The 21,534-nt window shown below is 40.5% G+C and overlaps 1 protein-coding gene across 2 annotated transcripts in view; it reads left to right on the top strand.

The window, feature by feature from the left end:
- cpne5a (copine Va) overlaps positions 1-21,534 on the top strand; it is a 124,237-nt gene that overhangs the window by 9,824 nt on the left and 92,879 nt on the right. For both annotated transcript variants that reach the window (XM_077223514.1, XM_077223513.1), the window contains exons 2-3: positions 8,332-8,372; positions 9,638-9,684. In XM_077223514.1, the coding sequence (XP_077079629.1) occupies positions 8,332-8,372; positions 9,638-9,684 (88 nt within the window). The remainder of the gene's footprint in view (positions 1-8,331; positions 8,373-9,637; positions 9,685-21,534) is intronic.

Raw genomic sequence — 21,534 nt, 5'->3', positions numbered from 1 at the left:
TTCATCAAAGTTATACATGAATTTTGAACAATACCCGTTCTTGTCTTATAGGACAACTTTGATGAACTTTTTTGATCCACTTTAAATGTTGACTACTACTGTATATAACAGTGATATGACACACTCGGATTTAGACACACTAGAACACTAGAAACACTACATTGAGTCCAACCTTTAGTTTATATTGATAATCGTTTGTTTTACTTGTATTTTCACAGTTTCCCCTATAAAATCCAGTCACGCAGCAGGCTCTTTTGCCACTCTGTCCGGCTGAGGGGGCGTGTCCCGGCGGGAAAGTGACGTCAATGCATTCCCTCTATTGTAAAATGTATTGCTAATGTATTACCACTCCAATTACTTAATCACATATTACCATCATTTTAGCCATTTTAATGACTTTTTTTAAACCACTTTTCCTTTTTATTGTGCAATCTGACACTTTATTAATATTTAATCTGCTGAACTCAAGTTTTATTGTTTGTACTGTCCTCTGTAATCAAATAAACAACATGTTTATCCTATAAATTCAACTTAAATGAGCACCATAGATCAGGATGTGCTGTGTAACAGTGATTAAGTGTAGCATTTACAAGCTTGAGCGAGAGACATGCAAAACGAGACCATTGGCCCTGTGGCTTCTAACTTCACCAGAGGTTTTTGTGTAGATTTATGCCTGGTTTATGAACAGGGCTTGCCAGGATTTAATTACCCTGTTTCAATGACGAGCTGGAAAAATGCTGACACTTCTGTTCTTCTGTAATTACTTCTTGAGGTGAAGACAGAGGGATTGTAATTCATATTACATTTAATGAAACACTATAACAGGAATTCCTATAGGTCTTAGACGTGGCACAGGACCTGTGAGAGACATACTAAGAACGCATTGGTTGATTGCCAGTACCCTATGTGCTGTAAGGTGGCAGTTAGATGGAGCCCTAGGATGTTAAATATGCCCTGCTAGCCATCTTTTGTTTTGATTCATGGGAAAAGTTTTGCCTAGTGTTGTTCGTACTCAGACCTGCTCTGGGTATTGTTCAGAGTTCATCAAATAGCCATGATGATAAGCACTCTCCATTGACCGGAGAGTCTGTCATGTTGGTAATACCCCTGCCAGGTTGGCTAGACTACAAGAGTTTTCATTTCAGACGAGCGACATGATCCTTTCCTCTCCTCCACCTCAACGTATGTGGCTTTTGGCTGAGATGCACTCTGAAATTTCTCTTTGCCAGATAGCAACTTGAATTACTTTTTCCTGCTCCTTTGAACCAATGAGGATTCATTGGCTGAGGAGTTTAGAATCTATTTTGATCCCCTCTGGCTGAAATAGCTTCTCCCGCATGAGGGTGCCAATTACAGTGCCACTGGTTCTGGGAGAGCGGGGGTGAGATCGAGATTGGATCACAAGCCCAATAGTGTCAGACCACTTCCTTGGCAAAGAGAAAGAACTGATCTGTGGTGCTAATATCACCTTTCAAAGTGAGATGTGTTACAGCACACAGATCAGTCAAAACATCAACATAGAACACTACACTACAATTACAAGTCTGAGCTGAGTTCAGAAACATTTAGTTTTATTTAATTGAATTGTTTTATTCCTATTTTTTATTTATTTTTGGCGTCCTTTCCTGGCGATTCCCTTTGTTGGTGGATGAATGGAAACAGAGTCTCTCTCGTGGCTGAAGTTTGAGGCTGGGAAAGTCTTTAGAGTCGTTGACTGGAGCTTTTCAGCTAAAAATTTAACTTAGAAAACGAGACTCAATGGGAAAGAAAATAAACTAAGTAAAAATATGAAAAGCAAGTGAGATGAGAGTAGGCCTAGTCTTGGCTTGCATGAAGCTATTCGGTCTTAACCCATTTTCAAGTCTGATCTTGATCTGATCTCTGTCTCGTCATCTCGTCTTAAACTCAGAGGTCTGTCCAACCCTTCAGAAGAGTTGTGACCAATAAGACATTGTCTTAAGTTCGGGGTGTGACCTCACCTCACATAAATGATCTGATTAGTCACATGATCTCTTAACTCTCCCACTCAAGCAGAGTACAATTTAGAAATTATACCTATAATAAGAGTACAATACATTTTACATAGATTTGATTCATACGATAATTAAAGAAATGAGAAAACATTCATGCTGATATCAAACAAGACTCATCCCCAATGGCATAGGCCTACTATGTTATTAGACTACATAGCCTATAATAAAAGACAATGAATTTCAAACCTGAACCAAACATATTTTTATTCAAAGATCAACAGTCTGTCATTAGTCTTTAGTCTGCCACAAAAGAGCAGCATGTTAGGGTTCCGGTACACCAGACATGTCAATGAAACGAATGAATGAAAATTATCATATCAATGCATATATAAATTCGCGCCTACGGTATCTTTGTAGAACTTAAAAAGAAACAAAAAAGATGCTGCAGCCAATAGGCAGCCAGCAGGGGCTGGCTGCAGGATGACTCAACCTCCACGGACAGTTTTTAATGTTTTATCAGACAATAACTACTCAAGATTTTGCTTTAGTATAATTTTCAGGACAATTAGGGCCGGATTCGGGACAACAGCTTAGATTTTGGGACTGTCCCGAATTTTTTGGGACATCTGGTCACCATAGTTCTTTGTCTTATATGTTGAAGAATCAGTTTCAAAATGTCCCAATTAGTCCCAAATGACAGATCATCTGATTTAGGGTCATGAGTGTTGATTTGGAATTTGGTTCTTTTTTCAGTTTGGAGACAAATAGTATTTTTTTCCTAATTAGCTCTCAGTTCCTTCAGCACATTAATTGGTAAATTAAATTAAATTAGATTTCATTGTTGCGTTTATTTTTGGGACAACTCGGTTTGTCTTTTTTTCCTTTCTTCTGTGGAACACAAGATATTTTGAAGAAAATCATCTTTTGCATTCCACAGAAGAAATTGTACCTTTAAGACTGATATTAGTCTCTTTAGTAGCTTCACTAACATTTAGATGTGGACGTCAGAAAAAAAATGACATGACAAGCAAGGCATTGATGAATGATTTATGTGTAAATCTATGATTAATGTCTTGTCTTGTATGGCTAAATTTAATCCTTTCTCACAAACCTCAGACATTTAAACTACTGTTCTAAGATTCATCTTAGAATGCAGTCTTGCCTCAAAGCCCAAAGGAGTTAATTTGAACTCGTGGTCTGTGTTTGAACATCACAGATCTGTCAGAGCTTCTATATGTTCAGACAGTAAAGCCCATTTCAGCAGAATAATGGCTTTCCAGAAGTGTTTTAATGGTAGGCCGCAAATCATAGAACATTGTTGATTCTCTCTTAGTAGTGGAGATTTTCGGCCGATACAGATAACCGATAATTCTTTATATTTGAAAGCCGATAACCGATATATTGGCAAATAAATCTAAATCCAAATTCATGTCCCAAGCACACAATTATAATATTCTCATAATTTTATGTAGCCTAAATGACAGACTTGTGCTGCACATGTTGCACCTTTTTTGAAGTGAGCAATTCAAAACCATTATGGCGAACAGTGCGCAATCCATTAATTATCGGTTTTTATATATATCGGCCAAATCTTCTTATCAGGCCGAAAGTGATAACATTAAAAATGAACATAAATCTTCCTATACGGTTGTGGCCGATATATCGTGCATCGCTATATTTTTAATGCCGACCTCTTTGAAATACAGAGAGAACAGAAAAATAATAAAATAATACACATGACTTTATGTGAGGATTTTTATCTTGTTTTTCTAAAACACTGCTTGTGTGCAGTTAAATTATTGGTTTTCTCATTAATTAAAGCCTCTATTTTCCACTGGTGAAGGATTGAGAGACTCATTTAAAAGGTTTTCATTTGCAGAAGTGACAGTGTTTTTCTCCTGTCTTTGTCTGTTGGAGGTTTGATATGACAGCACACATTAACAACCTGTAGTTGACACTCATCTGTATTAGAGAACAATTTCATTTTCAAACAGCCATTATATAGTCCAGAGCCACATATACAATTTAATTAAAAACCAGTTTGTCTGACAGTGATATTGTGACAAAGATTAGATATTATTCAAGCCTGTCGAATCAAGCGATTGTTTTTTGTTGAGCCCCTCTCAATTTCTAGGTGTGTATAATCATGCAACTATTATAGTGATTTCAGACTCTCAGAGAGTCGATTGAACCTGTGTGCCAGAATCACTCTCTGATTCAATCAACTCTGATTCAAAGATACAGTTTACGAGAATAAGATCAGATGCCAAGAGCTGAATGGAATGCAGACATCGGCGTCATGCAAGCCAAAATTCTGGGGGGGGGGCACAATCTGAGACGTAAATATTCACAGTACGAACATTTTTAAATTCTGGCTGCTAAACATACCATTTCAATGCAGTTTGGGAGGGACAGAAATACCTTAATGGAGCTAGCAACAACCCTCCTCTATCTGAGGACTAAGCTAAAGTATCTATTTTGTAAGTTTATGTAAAAGACAGGTTGATGAAAGAACTGTAAGCTCAAATTCAAAAGCTTTTGAAGTCGACTTCATTAAAGCATGTTTACACACACACTTACTGTACATTCATCAAATCAATACATATTCTTCCCTTACCACTAAATAGGAATTCTCACTAAATCCCACAAATTACTTACCTGCCCTCTCAGTTTCTTGACAGGATACACTAGGGCTGTGACCTTCTGGCCTTTTCTTTTGAAAAAAATAACAAAATATTTCTCTTCATCATGACCTGTACCAAATAGAATTCAGTGTTCTGCTCATTTTAACATGTGTTAGTGGTCATATAGGCTATATATTATCTTACTGGCATAATATTTGAATAATATTGAGGCATTGAATCTATCATATTACTGCCATACTCTTTTACTAATGATAATAATATATTTTGTATTACTGCATTACTGTTGTATTATGGCAAGTAGTACCTCAGTTGTAAGTTGCTACTTGCGAATCATGAGCAAGTAAAGTGACCTGATAATAATAACAGAAAATATATGAGCACATGAGAGAGAGCCTGACTGCTACACTTTCTGCACTCTAAGGGCCCTTTCACACCTGCCTTGTTTGGTCCGGACTTTCGGACTTTTCAGTTTGGTCCGAATCAAAATTACAGGTGTGAAACCTACCCCGGACCACGGTCCGGACCAAACAGATGAAATTTGGTCCGACGAAAAGAGGTAGTCTCGGTCCGGATCAAACTGAACAAAGGTTTGGTTCGTTTCTAGTGTGAAAGCATTTCTGTATGGTTCGGACTTTCAGACCTTTTACAGGAAGTTCCGGTGGTTCCCACATAGCCGAAAAAACAGAAGGTGGCAGGAAAAATGAGCCGTGATAGCACATGGGGAAAGGAGGAGACGAGGTTTTTAATTGAAGTATGGTCTGATGACATAATAATAATAATCGCATGATTGCTTGCAGTCTTCTCCTTTCCTGCCGGTGACGATAAAATGTCCGCACAACGAAAAAATAACAATACAGTTGCAACGATATGCGTCTGTTCATTCATGTTGTCATAGTTACCTGCCGAATTGACAACACGCTGACGTCAGACGCACGTCCGTTTACAAACCAATCAATGTCGAGATGCAGCCCACATAGATGATGACGACAGGACGCAAGTATGTCACGTAAAGTTCTTTAGTGCGCTCGCATAATTGCAGTGTGAAACCAAACCAAAACTTTCTGAAAGTATAAAATGTATTAAAACGTGAACTTTGGTTCGGATCTTTACATTTACATTTACATTTATTCATTTAGCTGACGCTTTTATCCAAAGCGACTTACAATTGCTATATTTCAGAGGTCGCACGCCTCTGGAGCAACTAGGGGTAAAGTGTCTTGGTGCGGACTTTTAGGTGTGAAAACGCCCTAAGCCTACATCACGGTCATAGCGATCTGTATAACAACTATGCTGTAGCTTTCGAACGGGTTGCCTATCTTTTTTCACTGCATTTGAACTAGCTGCCTTATCCGTGAAGAACCGTGAATAACAGTCTATGGGAGAAACATCAAGTCGATGCCTTGATAACATTAGGTTGGATTTTGCAGTTAGCCTACAACAAATTTATCACCCTCGCTTCTATGAAACTGAAAACAATTGAACCAGCTGGAGAATTAACTAACAGAACAGATGTTTCAAAACCGATCAGATAACGTTACTATGGCTTATTGGCTTTGTATGGCAGGCAGTAACTGTCACGGAGCGCTCAATTACGCCTCCCTCTGGTCTCATCCGCTCCACCTCTCCGGAATTTTAGAACTGCACTTCCCATCTCTCTCTCTGATCATTATTCATCTCCATCCCTGCCTGGTTTATCTGATCATCCTCTCATCACCTGTTCATCATTATCTCCCCTTTATCTGGACTATCCCTTTCATTGTTAGTTTGCGAAGTCTTGTTTTGCCCCGCAGACATTACCAAGCGTCTCTCCTCGTCTCCCGTTATTATCTGTTCCTTAGATCTTTGCCTGGACCCTGGACTCTGTGAACCTTTGCTGCCGGCCTTGACCCTTGCCTGTCTTTCGTCTCGAGTACTGGATTGTCCCTTTATCTGAGCCTGTTTCAGTTCATGTCTGCTTTTCTCTGCTTTATTTCATGTGTGAATAAATTACTGCAAATGGATCTAAACGCCTCTGACTCACCCTTACAGTAACGTTAGCCAACTAGTTTACGGTTAGACTAGGCTAGCTATCGATAACGTTACACTGACACAACTTAAGTTAATGCTCTGAATTCGCAGCTAATATCAAATCCATAACTTTTTGATCAAGTTAAAATTTCCAGGTCAACCACAAATAATCCCACTACCTTTTAATATCATCCGATAAATAATTCAATGCCGATTTGTTGCTTTGCCCACTTACCACTTCAAGACCATCTGTAAAACTTTGCCAGCTCAACGTGCGAGACGAGTGAGTTGCTTGAACATACACAGCAAAGATTCTAGAGCGTTACACGCGTAGCGCTCTAGATTTGATACACAGACACCATATTAGGAAAAAGGGGCGTGCTGATGCTGACCGATTTATTACACATCCAGAAGAATACATTTGAGTCGTTATAAGCTCTGGTAATTATGGAGCATAATAGGAATAAAGTTGTGACAAAAAAAGAAAAATCTGAGGGGGCACGTGCCCCCTCACTTTGAATGGGCATGACGCCACTGGATGCAGAATTGTTACATTCTGCAAAAGATTCAGTTTTTGAGCATATTTTAGATTTATTTTTGTTATGTAACAAATGTAAAGACATTGTTTTTCTCTTTTTAATCAAAACTTGTCAGGTACTCGTTTAGCAGATTGTAAAATTCAGTAGCAGCCAACGATGGGCAGCTAAGTGAAAAATCACAGCGGCACACTGAGAATCTGTCATTTCGGCTCCGTTTTTAACCAAAGGTACAAAGATAGATTTGTGATTATCAGACTAACTTTCTACTTCTTGATGGAATCCTACCTGGATTCTAAGTGGTACCTTTTATATTATTCCTTTAGAAAGGCCCAAACTAATGTAAGGTAAATATAATGCTTCGTGAGATATAATTCTCAAGCAGTTTTATTGATATCTTCCTGCAGTTGAAACACTGGTTGAGAGATGTAAACTGCCAAACATTGTCTCTTCTTCTTCTGCACTTTTTACTGGTAGCAAACTGCGTTACATTGCTGCGTGCCCCCCTTCCGGAATGGAGTGTGGATCGCCGGTGACTGAATGTATTCATCTTGCGACTGCGTGCACCGAACCGTGACGTCTGTACCGTACAGTTTGGGATGATTAGATGTACCGTTACATCCCTAATATCTTAATGAAGATAAGGCTGTTTGATTGCTTGTAAAATACCTGTACATAAAGATATTTCATTACATGATGAGTGTTTTTGCGAGTATACAATTAAAACAGATTTCAAATGTATGTTATTGAGTTATTGGGGTACAGTTTATTTGCCACCCAAAAAGTGCATGTGAATGTATGTGTTTTATGAAGCATTGAGAATAGAGTTTGTGCTCTGCTAATGCTCCTGGAGCCAAATGTAGAATTTTTTGAGTGACTGGAGAACAATGTGCGTCCATTAAAAAAAGCGAGATGCCTTCTTTATTTCATATATCATGATGGAAGCGTAATTTGCTTCAAAACACAGTGACATTGACAAAATCTCATGTCAAGAGATGTTTTGTGGCTGCTAATAGAAGAGAATGAATGGATTTGGAAATAACATGTAAATGAGAGCTCCATCTGGTTTATTTGTGAGGCCTTTTATTCATTGTATGGCTGAACTTTTTGACCGAAGTGACCTAGTTTATCAGCCCTTAATTTTACTTTTTTTCTCTCCTGTTTCCCTAGAAACCTGTTAGATCGAGACACGTTCTCCAAGTCTGATCCTTGTAAGTATTTCTCTTTTTTCCATGGCTGAAGTACTTATTTTTTAACCTAAAATCTCTTTTTTCCCCACACACATACAATCTCGCTCCCCAGGCTTCGTACCTCACTGAAATGTTTTCAGGTTCTCAGGTTCTCTTCAGGTTCCACACACCTCTCTGACTTTCTTACGCTCTCCACACTTTGCAATTTGTCTACTCTGTTATTTCTCCAAGTTGCCTTAAACACATGCATAGAATTTGCATCACAATGTGACAGCTTTTCTTCACTATCAAGAAAAATGCAAAAGTGCTTAATATATGCAGATAATGATCTCAGCCCCTTGAATACAAATGCTGCATGAGTCATGGGGACTTGTGTACAGTAAATCTCTCGCTGAAGACATGAGATTATGAAATAGAGAGCAATAGGTCAAATAGTCTGGCCTCCTTTTTATTTCTAGTCCTTGCAAAAAAGAGCATTTCTTTCTTAGAGGTTGCTTTTTCATTAATGAAACTTGATGTTAAATATTATTAATTTATTAGAATTCTCAGTTCAGTTTCATTTAACCTTCATGTTGCACAGTACTGAGTGTGTGTAAAACTAATCATTTTAAAATTGTCCTTGTTTATTTTTACTTCAAACTTATTTTTTTTATTAAAAAAACACAGTAGTTAGATGTTGACCTTTTAACCTTCTGTTGAATCATCTGAGAACCTAAATTCAAATAATGTTTTTAAATTTGTCATGAAACTTGAGTGTTAAATATTAACTTGATATTTAGATACTTGATATATCTTAAATATTTTCTCCTAAAATTCTTAATCAGAAATGATTAATAGACCCACCAGATTACATTGTACAGAGTATCAATATTAAAATAATTGTATAAAATAATTTAAAAAAACATTCCATTTATTGGAAGAATGTAATGATAGAAAATGATAAGGTTTATTTCTCAGGAGAAAAATGTAAGCAGGAAACTCCATTTGTTCTCTGTCTAATTTAATTTCGGTCTATAAGAAACAATTAAGACATTAAAAAAGAGATCTCATTTGAGACGTTTCTTTTCCATGGGTCTGTTTAACTTACCTTGTAGTATTAAATCAGTGTTAGTTTAGGTAAATGTGTTGATTTGATTAAAAAAAGTTTGTTTTAATCATGAGCTAAGCTTCTAGCTTTTAAGCTATTCTTCAGAGATGCATCTACAGTAACTGTAACCTAAAAGCTTTTAAAAAAAATGAAATAGATGTTGATTTCTCCCTTTTTTCCCCCTTTCTCTTCTTCTCAGTGTGTGTTCTGTACACTCAGGGAGTGGAGTCTAAGCAGTGGCGTGAGGTAAGTGTCCACGTTCGGGAACAAACTTACAATCAGCTCTGACAGAGACTCCCTCATTTCCCCTAATCAGCTCTGCATATCCTCTCTGTCTCTTGCACCCTTCACTCTCTCCTCAGCCCTCTGGTGCCCATCACTGCCCATTGATTCTCCTTTTGAATATTCATGATTCTGTCCCCATGGCCCTTAGTGATTGGCTGTTAAGATGATTGTACACTTTCCGTTAGCGATTAGCATTTAAGTCAATCTTGCTCTAAAGTTACAGGCCAGGGCATTTGTAATGCTTCCAAGCTCATTGAACGTGATTTTTCACACTTAAGCTGTGTTGAGCTAGAGGACCCGGCCTTTGGATTTGGCAGGTCATTACAATCAGCTGAAAAACGGACATCCTCGGGCTCTCATATCCATCACTGAGCTTGCAATAAAGACCCTGAATATGAAAAATCGCATTGCGGCACTTTTTTGCAAGTTTTGGTTTGTGTTACCGAGACCCTTTTAATTAAATCCCTTATTAGCAGGTGACAGTTGTTCCAGCAGGTGTTTTCAAGGCCGACATGAATGCGTCAAAGCGGTCGTAAATGACACGATGTGCGCATGAAGAGCTGTAACAACTTTTTGACCCAAAACAAAACCGAATTGGTGTCAATCCTCCTCCTTCACAGTGGGTTTTGATGGAACACCTTTCTCCTATGATGAAAGGCGACTGCTTACATAACACTGAGCAAGTTGCTAACTACGATTAGCTGCGTAGACTTTCTCCATGCCTCTGCCCATGTAAGATGCCTCTTGTTTGGGTATAATACTGACCGCTGTGGAAAAGAGGCAGTCAAGCTGTAAGGGATTGATAAGGATGGAATTTTCTTTGTGCGTTTCTCTGTCTAAGCTGGAGATTTGGGAGTATGTGTGTCTGTCTCTTTGTTACTAACAGAGCATAAGCGCCTTACTTTCAATGAATGATTGTGCCCAGGGTTTCACTACTGTATTTCACTTTCTTTTAACTTTTTTCTTGTTTTTTTCTATTTAATTCTTTATATATTAATAAGCAATGAGACCAGAGGTGGAAAGAGTAATAAAATATTCTACTCAAGTAAAAGTACTACTACTTCAATGAAATTTTACTTAAGTACAAGTAAAAGTACCGGTCTAAAAATCTACTCAAGTAAAAGTAAAAAGTAGCTCATTTAAAATTGACTCAGAGTAAAAGTTACTGAGTTACTTTAACAGCGGGGGTGGGGTGGGGTGGGGGACCCTCCCGTGTAGGGTTGTAATGGTATAAGATTTTCACAGTATGGTAACGTCTCAGAAAATATCACGGTTTACAGTATTAATCAATTGTTAAATAAATAAACTGTATTATTAAATTATGGGTATTATTATTATTATCATCAGTTAAAATGACAGTTAAATTAATGTTTCTTTTTATTAGGGGTGTAACGATATTCGAACCAAACCGAAGAACCGCGATACAGAACCCACGATTCGAATGGCGATACTCTCATGGCGTACCGAACACGCCCCGCCCTGCAAGCTACCCCGGCCCCGCCCAGCCCATTGATTGGACCTGGAATCAGTGTTGCCAAGTCCGCTTATTATAAGCGACTTTGGGCTTGTTTTTCTGTAAAGTCGCTTACAAATATTGGTAGTCGCGGGTCGCGTTTTTTTTTGGGCTTGTTTCTAAAGTGTAGTTGCTTATTTGGGCTTGTTCTCAGCTCGTTGTCAAGCAGATATTTTCTATATGTTATTTAAACGTAGGAGTTTGTCTTGCCTGTTCCCTCTGTCTCTCCCCTTTCCCTATACACAGAGTTTTTTTCCCACCCACATCCTGCTTCTAATTGGCTCTGACCCAGATGGCAATGAGTACTAGCCAATCAGAGGCAGAGCAGGGCAATCGTGTTTTTTTCTGGTTAGGAAAACGTCAGTGAGTGACGTTTAAATGAAAATACGTGCGAGTCGCGACCGATGGTGACTGGACTGTAGGAGAGTTTTTATATATAAATTATATTTTAGATATTATAGATATAGATATAATAGTTTAATATCGTTTAACCCTTTAACTGTCACTCCCCCTTTTTTCGCATAGACATGAAAATCACTATTCAAACTTAAATGGTTGTAATTCAAGAATGCTTTGGAATATAGACCTATGGTTGGTCTTGTTTTAAAGAAGACATTTGCCAGATTAATGTTGAAGTGAAGTATTATGAAGTTATGAAAGTGAAACAGAAAAAAAGTTATACAAGTTTGAGTTTATGAAAATGAACAATTTTTAAAATATAATTATTTATATTTTATATAAAATATATATTACAAAATATATTTTACCCTAAAACTGCCAGAAAATGTAAGCCAAAAATCTGAAGAAGTTGTGTTCCAAATTTTAGGTTGATATCTCAAAAAATGAGCTTTCAGTAAGATTTTATTTGGCCGCAGTACCAACATTTTTCACTAGATGGACAGCCAAGCTTCATTACAGAAGAAAAATAAACTACCGTGTGCACAGTTTTACAAAACAGGGCACAGTTTACCAATCTGTCCACTTGGATGTAAATTGACAATCTGTACCCAAAGTTTAAAACTATCTGTCACCACGGATTGTAACAGTAGCGGCAGCGCGGAGTAAACGCGAGTAAACGCGATCATCTCTTCCTCAGTTACAGAATAAACATGAATGGACACCTGAAGGTATGCTGAAAAATACAGTATACTTACTGAAAGGCATCATAACTCGTGTAATCGCTCAATCAGTGTTTCAGCAGCGCAAAGACGTCAATAAAACTGCATAGCTTGTCACTAGCATTTTATTTACCTCAGCAGGCAAGTGATTCAGTGTCCACAACTTGTTGGTTCCTAGAGAAATTAACTCTTGCACTAAATAAATGCACAATATTATCCTATATATTATATTTTACTTAACCTGTTAATTATATCTTGATTATTTAAAGTACGTTTAAAATATCTTTAATGAAAATGACAGCAACTGTGTAAATTATTATATTTCAATAACAAATTAGAATAAAGTTAATGCAAAAACTGCCTTATGTTCAGTTTACATGTTTTCATACAATGCGTTGGGTGTTGATTATTATATCTAAAAAATAAATAGCATCTAAATTTAGGCTCTGTTGTTAACCTTTAATGTTATAGTAATGTGCGGCTCCCTATACAGCATTAGCAGATTTTTAATCCTTGCAAAACGTTTAATTGTAATTGAATTAATTTTAAGACAAAGACAGCATTTTTTCATTAAACCACTGTTTAATTTTTTTTTTTAGCTTTCTAAACCGAACCGAGACGTCAAAACCGTGGGAAATCCGAACCGTCAGTTTTGTGTATCGTTACACCCCTACTTTTTATGATTTAATCCAAATATATTATCAAAAACGGTGGTAATCAAATGTAAATTTAAACTTGTGTCCTTTTATTTTTTGGGGAAGCGCTGCAAAAACAGATTTACTAAATTAAACCATGAACAAAAAACAATATTCCTTTAAATAATGTTCAAATAAAATGTATTATTATTGTTGTTATTATTATTATTTTGAGAAGTAGGCTACGTTCTACTGTATGCCTACAATAGTAATATATTTCTGTCATAATTTCTCCTAGTAACACCGAACTTTTATTTTGAGGGTTGTGAAGACCTGTTAAAAGTGTATTTGACAATGGATTTTCTCAAATAAAATTATGAAAATGCTCATTAGGCGTTCTCTCAGAGCAGCTCTGGTAATGTTCACGTATTCATATCCTCAAATTGTTTGTGAGACGCTGAAAACACCATGAACGTCACGAGTACTTGAGTATGTAGTAGACAAACGCAGCTCAGCAGAACAATAGGGTTATATATTTACATGCAGTATTTTTGTGCTTAGCTTAAATATTCACAGACCATGTCGCGATTGGATTTATTGCACAGTTCTACTTTCCATGTATTCATCCATCCATTATTTTACATGTTTTACGTGACATCTGCATTAAGTGAATTCCATTTTCATGACTGGATTCCGGGATTCCCTTTGCATCACGTAAATCGGGACATACCTTTATCTGCAGGAGGGATGGTGTCCTATATCCTCTTTTTGCAGCCACTTTGCGTCCACATTTTTTGCAAATTGGATATCTATCCTCGAGGACAACCACGCTTTTTTTCTACTTTTCATACTGGCCATAATTCGCTTTGCGCTTAGCTTTCAGCTTCAGCTGGGCGTCACCTTTTTTGCGCGTTTGTTCTCCCGCCCTTCAATCAATTCAGTAGTTTCCGGAGTGTGTGATTTTTTTCCCCCCCCTTGTATTATTATTTTTTACTCAGTAACGGATATGATTTCAAATGTAGCGAAGTACAATACTTCTAAGAAAACGTACTTAAGTAAAAGTAAAAGTACAGATTTTAAAAACTACTTTAAAAAGTAGAAGTACACAAAAAAACTACTCAATTACGTAACGCGAGTAAATGTAATTCGTTACTTTCCACCTCTGAATGAGACCACTCAGTTATTCGCATTACAGAGATTTTACCATGGAAATGAGTGTTTTTTTCTGCTTAAATGTAGTAAAACAATGTTGCTTTGATTAAAATTTTTAATTTGATAAAAGACACCAATGTTCGATAAATGAATAGTACTATATATATATATATATATATATATATATATATATATATATAAACAATAAGGTACGAGAGGCTGTGCTGTATCTTGTATAAATCAAGGCTGAAGAGTGTACCTCGTGTACCTTATTGCTTTTATAAAACGGTTACCACACAATACAAATATTAAAGCCAAAAAAATATGTATTAGTGCAACTTCCGTGAAGTAAAATCAGTAAAAGCCTTCCTTCCACTGGAAAAAATAGTCCCTGACCGTGAACAGCTGCAGAAGTTAAATTTTTTCGCCATTAGATAGCGGCAAAGACTGTCTTTATGAGTTAGTCAGTCAGTAGAGAAGACTTTTATGTTGAAACGACAGAACACAGAGAAACAAGACACAAATGACAAATGATTAGCATGTCATGGCACGGGTAAACCCCTTAACTGTTAAAATGACAATATATTGCAGCAGACATTCAAACAGATTTTTTTATTATGAATATAACTGTTAAGACTGACCTGACGGAAAATGCTATACTGTAAATGCAGGTACACTCGCTCCCTCACAATACTACTCTATAAACTTCAATGAACAATATCAATGAGAACAAACATGTTTACGTTGCTAGCAGTGTTGTGTAGACATAGGCCCTGTGGGACTTACAATGGCTGCCACGTGTCCGTTAAGTCCATGAGACCGCAGAGCAGAGGTCTTCAACCCTGCTCCTGGAGGGCATCTGTCCTGCAGAGTTTAATTCCGACCTGCTTCAGCACACCTGCCTTTGTATATTCATGCGATCCTGAAGAGCTTGATGAGCTGATTCAGGTGTGTTTGATTAGGGTTGGAACTAAACTCTGCAGCGGAGCGAAGCGCCAGCACTTTGTGGTTGATTTGCACCCTATATGCGCACTTTTGCCGAGCCCGCACTGATGCAAGCTCTACAGAAGACTTCTTCCCTGTCAAGTTATTTGTAAAAAAACAAAAGGGGTTCGTACAACAACGTATTTGGAGCTTGTCTTTATTTAGCCACCAGCACATTAACAATTGGGCGAGAACCGGAATAACACTTTTTTTTTTAATAAAAGCATTCTTTTACAGTATTATTCAATAATACCACATCTCCCTTTCTTTGAGAACAAAGGGTAGACTGCCTTTGTCTCTGCAGATCTTAAGGGGTTTATTCTGCCCTTTTGCTGGAAGACCTGTCCCTGATCTGTCCCTTTTTTTTCTCTCTCTAGACAACCAATCAATAAATCACCAATCGAGTCTCTGCGGCTTTCTAACCTCTCTCCCACACCTGGTCCGCACAGTCTCTGTGGTGGGGCCCTCTCTGCTTGGAGTATTGTCACTGGTGGAGCTGGCTCTGGTGATGTTGGGTCTGGACCCCCACTGTTGGTCTGCAGTGGCACCAAGTGATGCCGGTTCCTCCTCAGTGTGCCCTGAGGCACCTGGATGATATAAGAGTGAGGGGTGTTGTGTCTAGATATCACTGTGCCCTGGACTCGTGCATCAATGATCCACACATCCTCTCCAAGTACGAGCGGCTAAAGGTTTCTCGCGCCGTGTCTCTTGTTGAAGGATTTTGCGTCGTTCCCCCTCTTCTCCCTTTCTTTTGACTCCAGCGCGTTGTAGTCAGGCAAAACTGGAGTCAGCAGGGTTGGAAGGGTAGGAACTGTAGTGCGAAGGCGGCGCCCCACCAACCGCTCCGCTGGACTATAACCGTTCTGTAGAGGGGTTGCTCTGTAAGCCAGCAATGCTAGATATGGGTCTAAAACCTTTGTTAGTAGGTTTGTACCGCGCGTTCGGCCTCCCCATTGCTCTGAGGGAAACTTGGGGCTGCTCGTGATGTGCACAAAGCCATACTCTGCTGCAAAGGCTTTAAAATGGCTACCAGAGAACTGGGGCCCATTGTCACTTTTAAGAACTTCACAAATTCCATGACGAGAAAAAATGGATTTCAGGTGCACCACCACATTTGTGGACCTTGTGGGTGACAGCAGTGCAATTTCCACATACCTTGAGAAGTAATATACTACTAGTAGGTAGGTCTTGCCTTTCAGCGTGAACAGGTCCGCTTCCAACATTTGCCACGGCCTGTCTGGCATCTCCGTCAGCATCAGCGGCTCTTTGACATTCTTTCTCTCTTGAATGCAGGTTCTACATTTCAGTACCATGTCATTCTGCTGGCTGCTGAGCCCTGGCCACCATACCGTCTGTTTGGCCCGGCCTCTGCAGTTTGTCACCCCCTGGTGTCCCTCATGTAGTCTCTGTAGCACATCACCTTGTATGGCGAATGGGATGACGAGCCTTGTGCCCCGCAGCAGCAGTCCATCATGCACAGTCAGCACTGTTCCCTCGGGCCAGTAATGTCTCAGCTCTCCCCGCAGTTGGCTTTTGTCAGGCCAGCCGTCTGTGCAGTACTTCATCAGTGCAGAGAATGTGCCGCCTGCCTTCAGGTGCTCGCGTAAGCTGCTCAGATAATCTCCACTGGCAGGAATGTTGCCGATGACAGAGTCTACATAGATGTTGGTGTCCTTCAGTAGGCTTGTATCTGTGTGTGTTCCTGCGGTTCTTATGGGAGCACGAGATAAGGTGTCGGCTGTCCACAGGCTTTTGCCAGGGACATGATTGACTGTATAATTGTACCTCATGAATCGCATCCTAAATCTTTGGTTTCTTGGTGGGAGGTCATCCAGAGCCTTCCTGCCCAGCAGACTCACCAACAGCTTATGGTCAGTTTCCAGCTCGAATGGTCTTCCCAGGATAAAACAGCTGAACCTTTCACATGTTGCAGCTAATGCCCTCCTTCTCTACTTGAGCATAGCACTGCTCTGTCGGTGTCATTGACCTGGACGCATATACCACAGGTGATCATCATTCTTCTGCAGCAGGACTGCCCCCAGGCCAAAGGAAGAGGCATCAGCAGAGATTTTTAGTGCATTGTTTGGGTTGTATAGTGCGAGCACTGGTGTGGATGTCAGCTCTGTTTTTAACTGATCAAAGGCGGCCTGCTGCTCCGTCCCCCAGTACCAGTGGTTCTTCTTGGACAGCAGGCCTCTTTGCACTTTGTCTTTTTCAGCCAGGTAAGGCAAGAAGCGGTCCAGCTGATTGACCATGCCCAGAAAACTCCTGAGTTCGCTGACATTTTTGGGTGTGTCCATCTCTTGCACAGCTCTCGTCTTCTCCTGACTGTATGGCGTGCAAGCCTCACATTTGTCCATGTTGAGCATAATGCCGGCCTTTTGTGCCTTCTCTAGCACCGCATGTAGCCGCATATCATGATCGTCCTGCGTCTGTCCCCAGACCAGGATGTCATCCATGTGACACAGTACCCCCTCTAGGCCATGGTCACTTCTGTTATCATCATCCTTTGAAAGTGCTCGGGGGCTGAAGCTATGCCAAAGGGTAGCCGGTTAAAATAGTAGCGCCCAAAAGGCGTGATGAAGGTGATGTATTTGTTCAGTCTGTCCTTGTCGGTCCTTGTTGATGTTACGATTTGCTATTGCCGGTGTGTATCTCCTGCCTGTTTGTTCCCTGAGAATTATTATTATAAGTAAAAGTTTTTTGTTCTTGGAAATTCGACTTCTCGTCTTCCTCTGCATACACCCACCCATGACAGAAGGACCGACCACAAAATGGACGAAGCGAGTCAGATTCTGTGTCCATCTCTCAGAATGGCCGTAAGATTGAATCCTACTTAGAGGAATTTATAAAGTACAGCCATCTAACCACGCTTACAGATCAGCAGTTGATGGATTTATTTTGGATTGGACTAGACCCACACTTCTATTCATAGATGCCACCAGGAAATCCCGGTATGACCATTGAACAATATCTCGAGGCCGTGTTAAGATGGTTTGGCTCATCGTAGATGGTCAGTACTGTTGAGTCAACGCTGGTCCCGTCCAGCCCAGAGCCCTCACCGCTGGTCCCGTCCAGCCCAGAGCCTTCACCGCTGGTCCCCTCCGGCCCAGAGCCCTCACCGCTGGTCCCGTCCAGCCCAGAGCCTTCACCGCTGGTCCCGTCCAGCCCAGAGCCTTCACCGCTGGTCCCTTCCAGCCCAGAGCCTTCACACGCTGGTCCCTTCCAGCCCAGAGCCTTCACCGCTGGTCCCGTCCAGCACAGAGCCTTCACCGCTGGTCCCGTCCAGTCCAGAGCCTTCACCGCTGGTCCCGTCCAGCACAGAGCCTTCACCGCTGGTCCTGTCCAGCCCAGAGCCTTCACCGCTGGTCCCGTCCAGCCCACAGCCTTCACCGCTGGTCCGTCCAGCCCAGAGCCTTCACCGCTGGTCCCGTCCAGCCCAGAGCCTTCACCGCTGGCCCCCTCCAGCCCAGAACATTGTGCTGACCCAGTCACTCCCCCCAATTTTTTTTTGGGGGGGGGGGGGCATAGACCCTCGACCCCACCAGAAGGGTCTCCACCGCTACGGCCGCCCGAGGGGTCCTCACCGCCGTGGCCGCCCGAAGGGTCCTCACCGCCGTGGCCACCCGCAGGTCCTGCTCCGCTCTGGCCGCCCGCAGGCCCTGCTACGCCCTGGCCGCCCGCAGGTCCTGCTCCGCCCTGGCCGCCAACACATCCTGCTCGGCCCTGGTCGCCCTCTGGTCCTGCTCCGCCCTGGCCGCCAGCAGGTCCTGTTCCGCCCTGGCCGCCTGCAGGTCCTGCTCCGCCCTGGAGGCTTCCGGCTCCAGATCTGCCACGCCCTCGTCAGCCTCCAGGGCTGTTCTATGGCGCGAGGTCGCGCCTGTTTGAAGGGGGGCGTTCAGTCGCAGTCTTTGTCTGCACCTGTCTGTCTTAGTCTGCACTACACTCCCCAGAATCCTCCTTGTCTTCACACCTGTACTCACTCCCTCACTTACCAGCCTGTTCATCGTTATCTTCATCCGTGTCACCTGTCTTCACCTTGTTATGTTTGATTTGTGCTTGTATTTAGTTTGCTTCTGTTCAGTCTGTCCTTGTCGGTCCTTGTTGATGTTACGATTTGCTATCGCCGGTGTGTATCTCCTGCCTGTTTGTTCCCTGAGAATTATTATTATAAGTAACAGTTTTTTGCTCTTGGAAATTCGACTTCTTGTCTTCCTCTGCATACACCCACCCATTCCAACAGCAACGTATTTGGAGCTTGTCTTTATTTAGCCACCAGCACATTAACAATCGGGCGAGAACCGGAACAACCCTTTTTTTCAAAATAAAAGCATTCTTTTACACTATTATTCCATAATACCACATTCCCAACAGTCAAAGCGGCGTTACGTCACTAAAATGCGGACTCTTAGGAAGACCGTGAGTGCTTAGGGTGCCATTTGGGACAGGACCATAGAACCATAGGGTGAAGAGGTCATAGCTGTGTTTTATCGTGAATAAAACACAGCTATTGACCAATCAGAATCAAGGACTGGAACTAAAGTTAACCGTTTTATAAATATTGTGCCTAACAGCGCCCTTCAGCCGTGACACTTATTCACGATACAGCACAGCCTCTCATACCTTATTGCTTGAATAAAATATACTGTGTGTTTGTATATATATATATAATATATATATATTTATTATTATTATTATTATTATTATTATTATTATTTAAAGGTTCTGTAAGTGATGTCATCCTTTCTGGAGTTTCCTCCTGACTGAGTTAGACACGCCCCTTTTTAAATCAAAATAGCGTTCTCACACCCCAACCTTACAACTACTGACGAAGCTGAAAATAGTGTTAAACATAAATGATAATGCTTCCACTACCACACTCAGTTTAAGAGCTGCCCATGATTGCACGGAATCATGGACAAGCAGAAAGTGCATCAATGTCTTTTGTCTGACTAAACAAAAAATCCAACTGGCATCCCCTGGCACATGCCAATAATGTCAGTGACACATGCCACTATCCATTGGCACATGCCAATGAAGACCGGATGTGCCACCGGATGTGCCAATACGCATAGTGACACATGCATAGACAGTAAAAGAAATGGACACAGCGACACCCTTGATTTCAACAGAGAAAACTGAAGCCCAGTAGAAGCACTCACTTCCTGTTGGCTGAGCATCAGGCTCAGGCTCAAACTGAGCTTGTGCACCTGCGCGGGCCGAGGACTGAAGCTCCTTTCAGACAGGATGCGGAATTTGCGGCGCTGCGCTTTGAAACCCATGAATTTCAAGGACTTCCAAAGATACATAACACCTACAAGTGTATGCACTATGCAAGCACTATACAGGATTCACCCTATTATAGCCTACTTTATCGACACAAATTGATAAGTCAAACAGCAAACAGCCACCCACAAAAAGTCCATAAATAGGCTGTCTTTGAGTTCACTTGAACAAGGGTTAAATTACTCGTCAGGATACAGAAGAATACCATAATTCCTTCGTTAAATTAGGCCTAAGACATCGAGAGTCACGCAGACCTACAGTATAACAACCCAGCCAAACCATTATTGGGAATAACATGCCTTACCTTAAAACAGAATGGATTTCCAGTACTTCGCACGCAGATCAATGGCCTCCAACGTTTATATTTTTTCTACGAATCTTTGAGTTAACATGTACTAAACATGATTGGAATTTACACCGCAGCGCCACCACACCTTGATGCTCATGTCAAGAATAGCATGTATAGTTATCTTTATTGAAGTGAATTAGGTTTAAATCGCCTTTGTGCATGAATGAATGATATTTTTACTATTTTACACATAATAATCCACGATGATCACATTACACAAAACTGAAATTGCACGTCAAAATAAAACCAGAATATTTTGTGAGACCCCCCAAAATTTCACAATCACGTTTTCAGGGGAGCCCATGTCTTATTAAGGGGAGCCGAGCTCCCCCTAGCTCCCCCGTAGTTTGCACCCTGATGAAAACGTCTAGAAATCCCAAGTATCTTAAATCTCATTTTCTAAAGTCACAGATTTTCTTCCTTCTTATATTATCGACTATTGACAATCAGATCACATCATGATTAATTTTCACTTAGTGTACTTTTTCATCATTGTCATTTTAAAAAGTAAATTTTCTTTATTTTTCTCTTGCATCAAAATTAACTTTATGAACCTTAATTTTTTACACCTCTTGTGATTTCATCTTTTTGTCTCATCACTGCTATTGCGGGAATCAAAATTTACAAATCATTTCTGAATGTGACCTTGTGCTAATTCTCCTGTTTTGCACAGTAGTCTGAACAACACACTTCAGCCCCTTTTCTCTGCCTCGGCTTTGTCTCTAATACTCAGTGGGTGGTAAAGCTTTTCCAAAAGCAGTTTGGTGATTTAAG

Source organism: Siphateles boraxobius, unplaced genomic scaffold (assembly GCF_051911475.1).
Source record: "Siphateles boraxobius isolate OS27281-9 unplaced genomic scaffold, OSU_SipBor_1 9, whole genome shotgun sequence".
NCBI lineage: Eukaryota > Metazoa > Chordata > Actinopteri > Cypriniformes > Leuciscidae > Siphateles > Siphateles boraxobius.
This window is presented reverse-complemented; position numbering and strand designations above follow the sequence as displayed.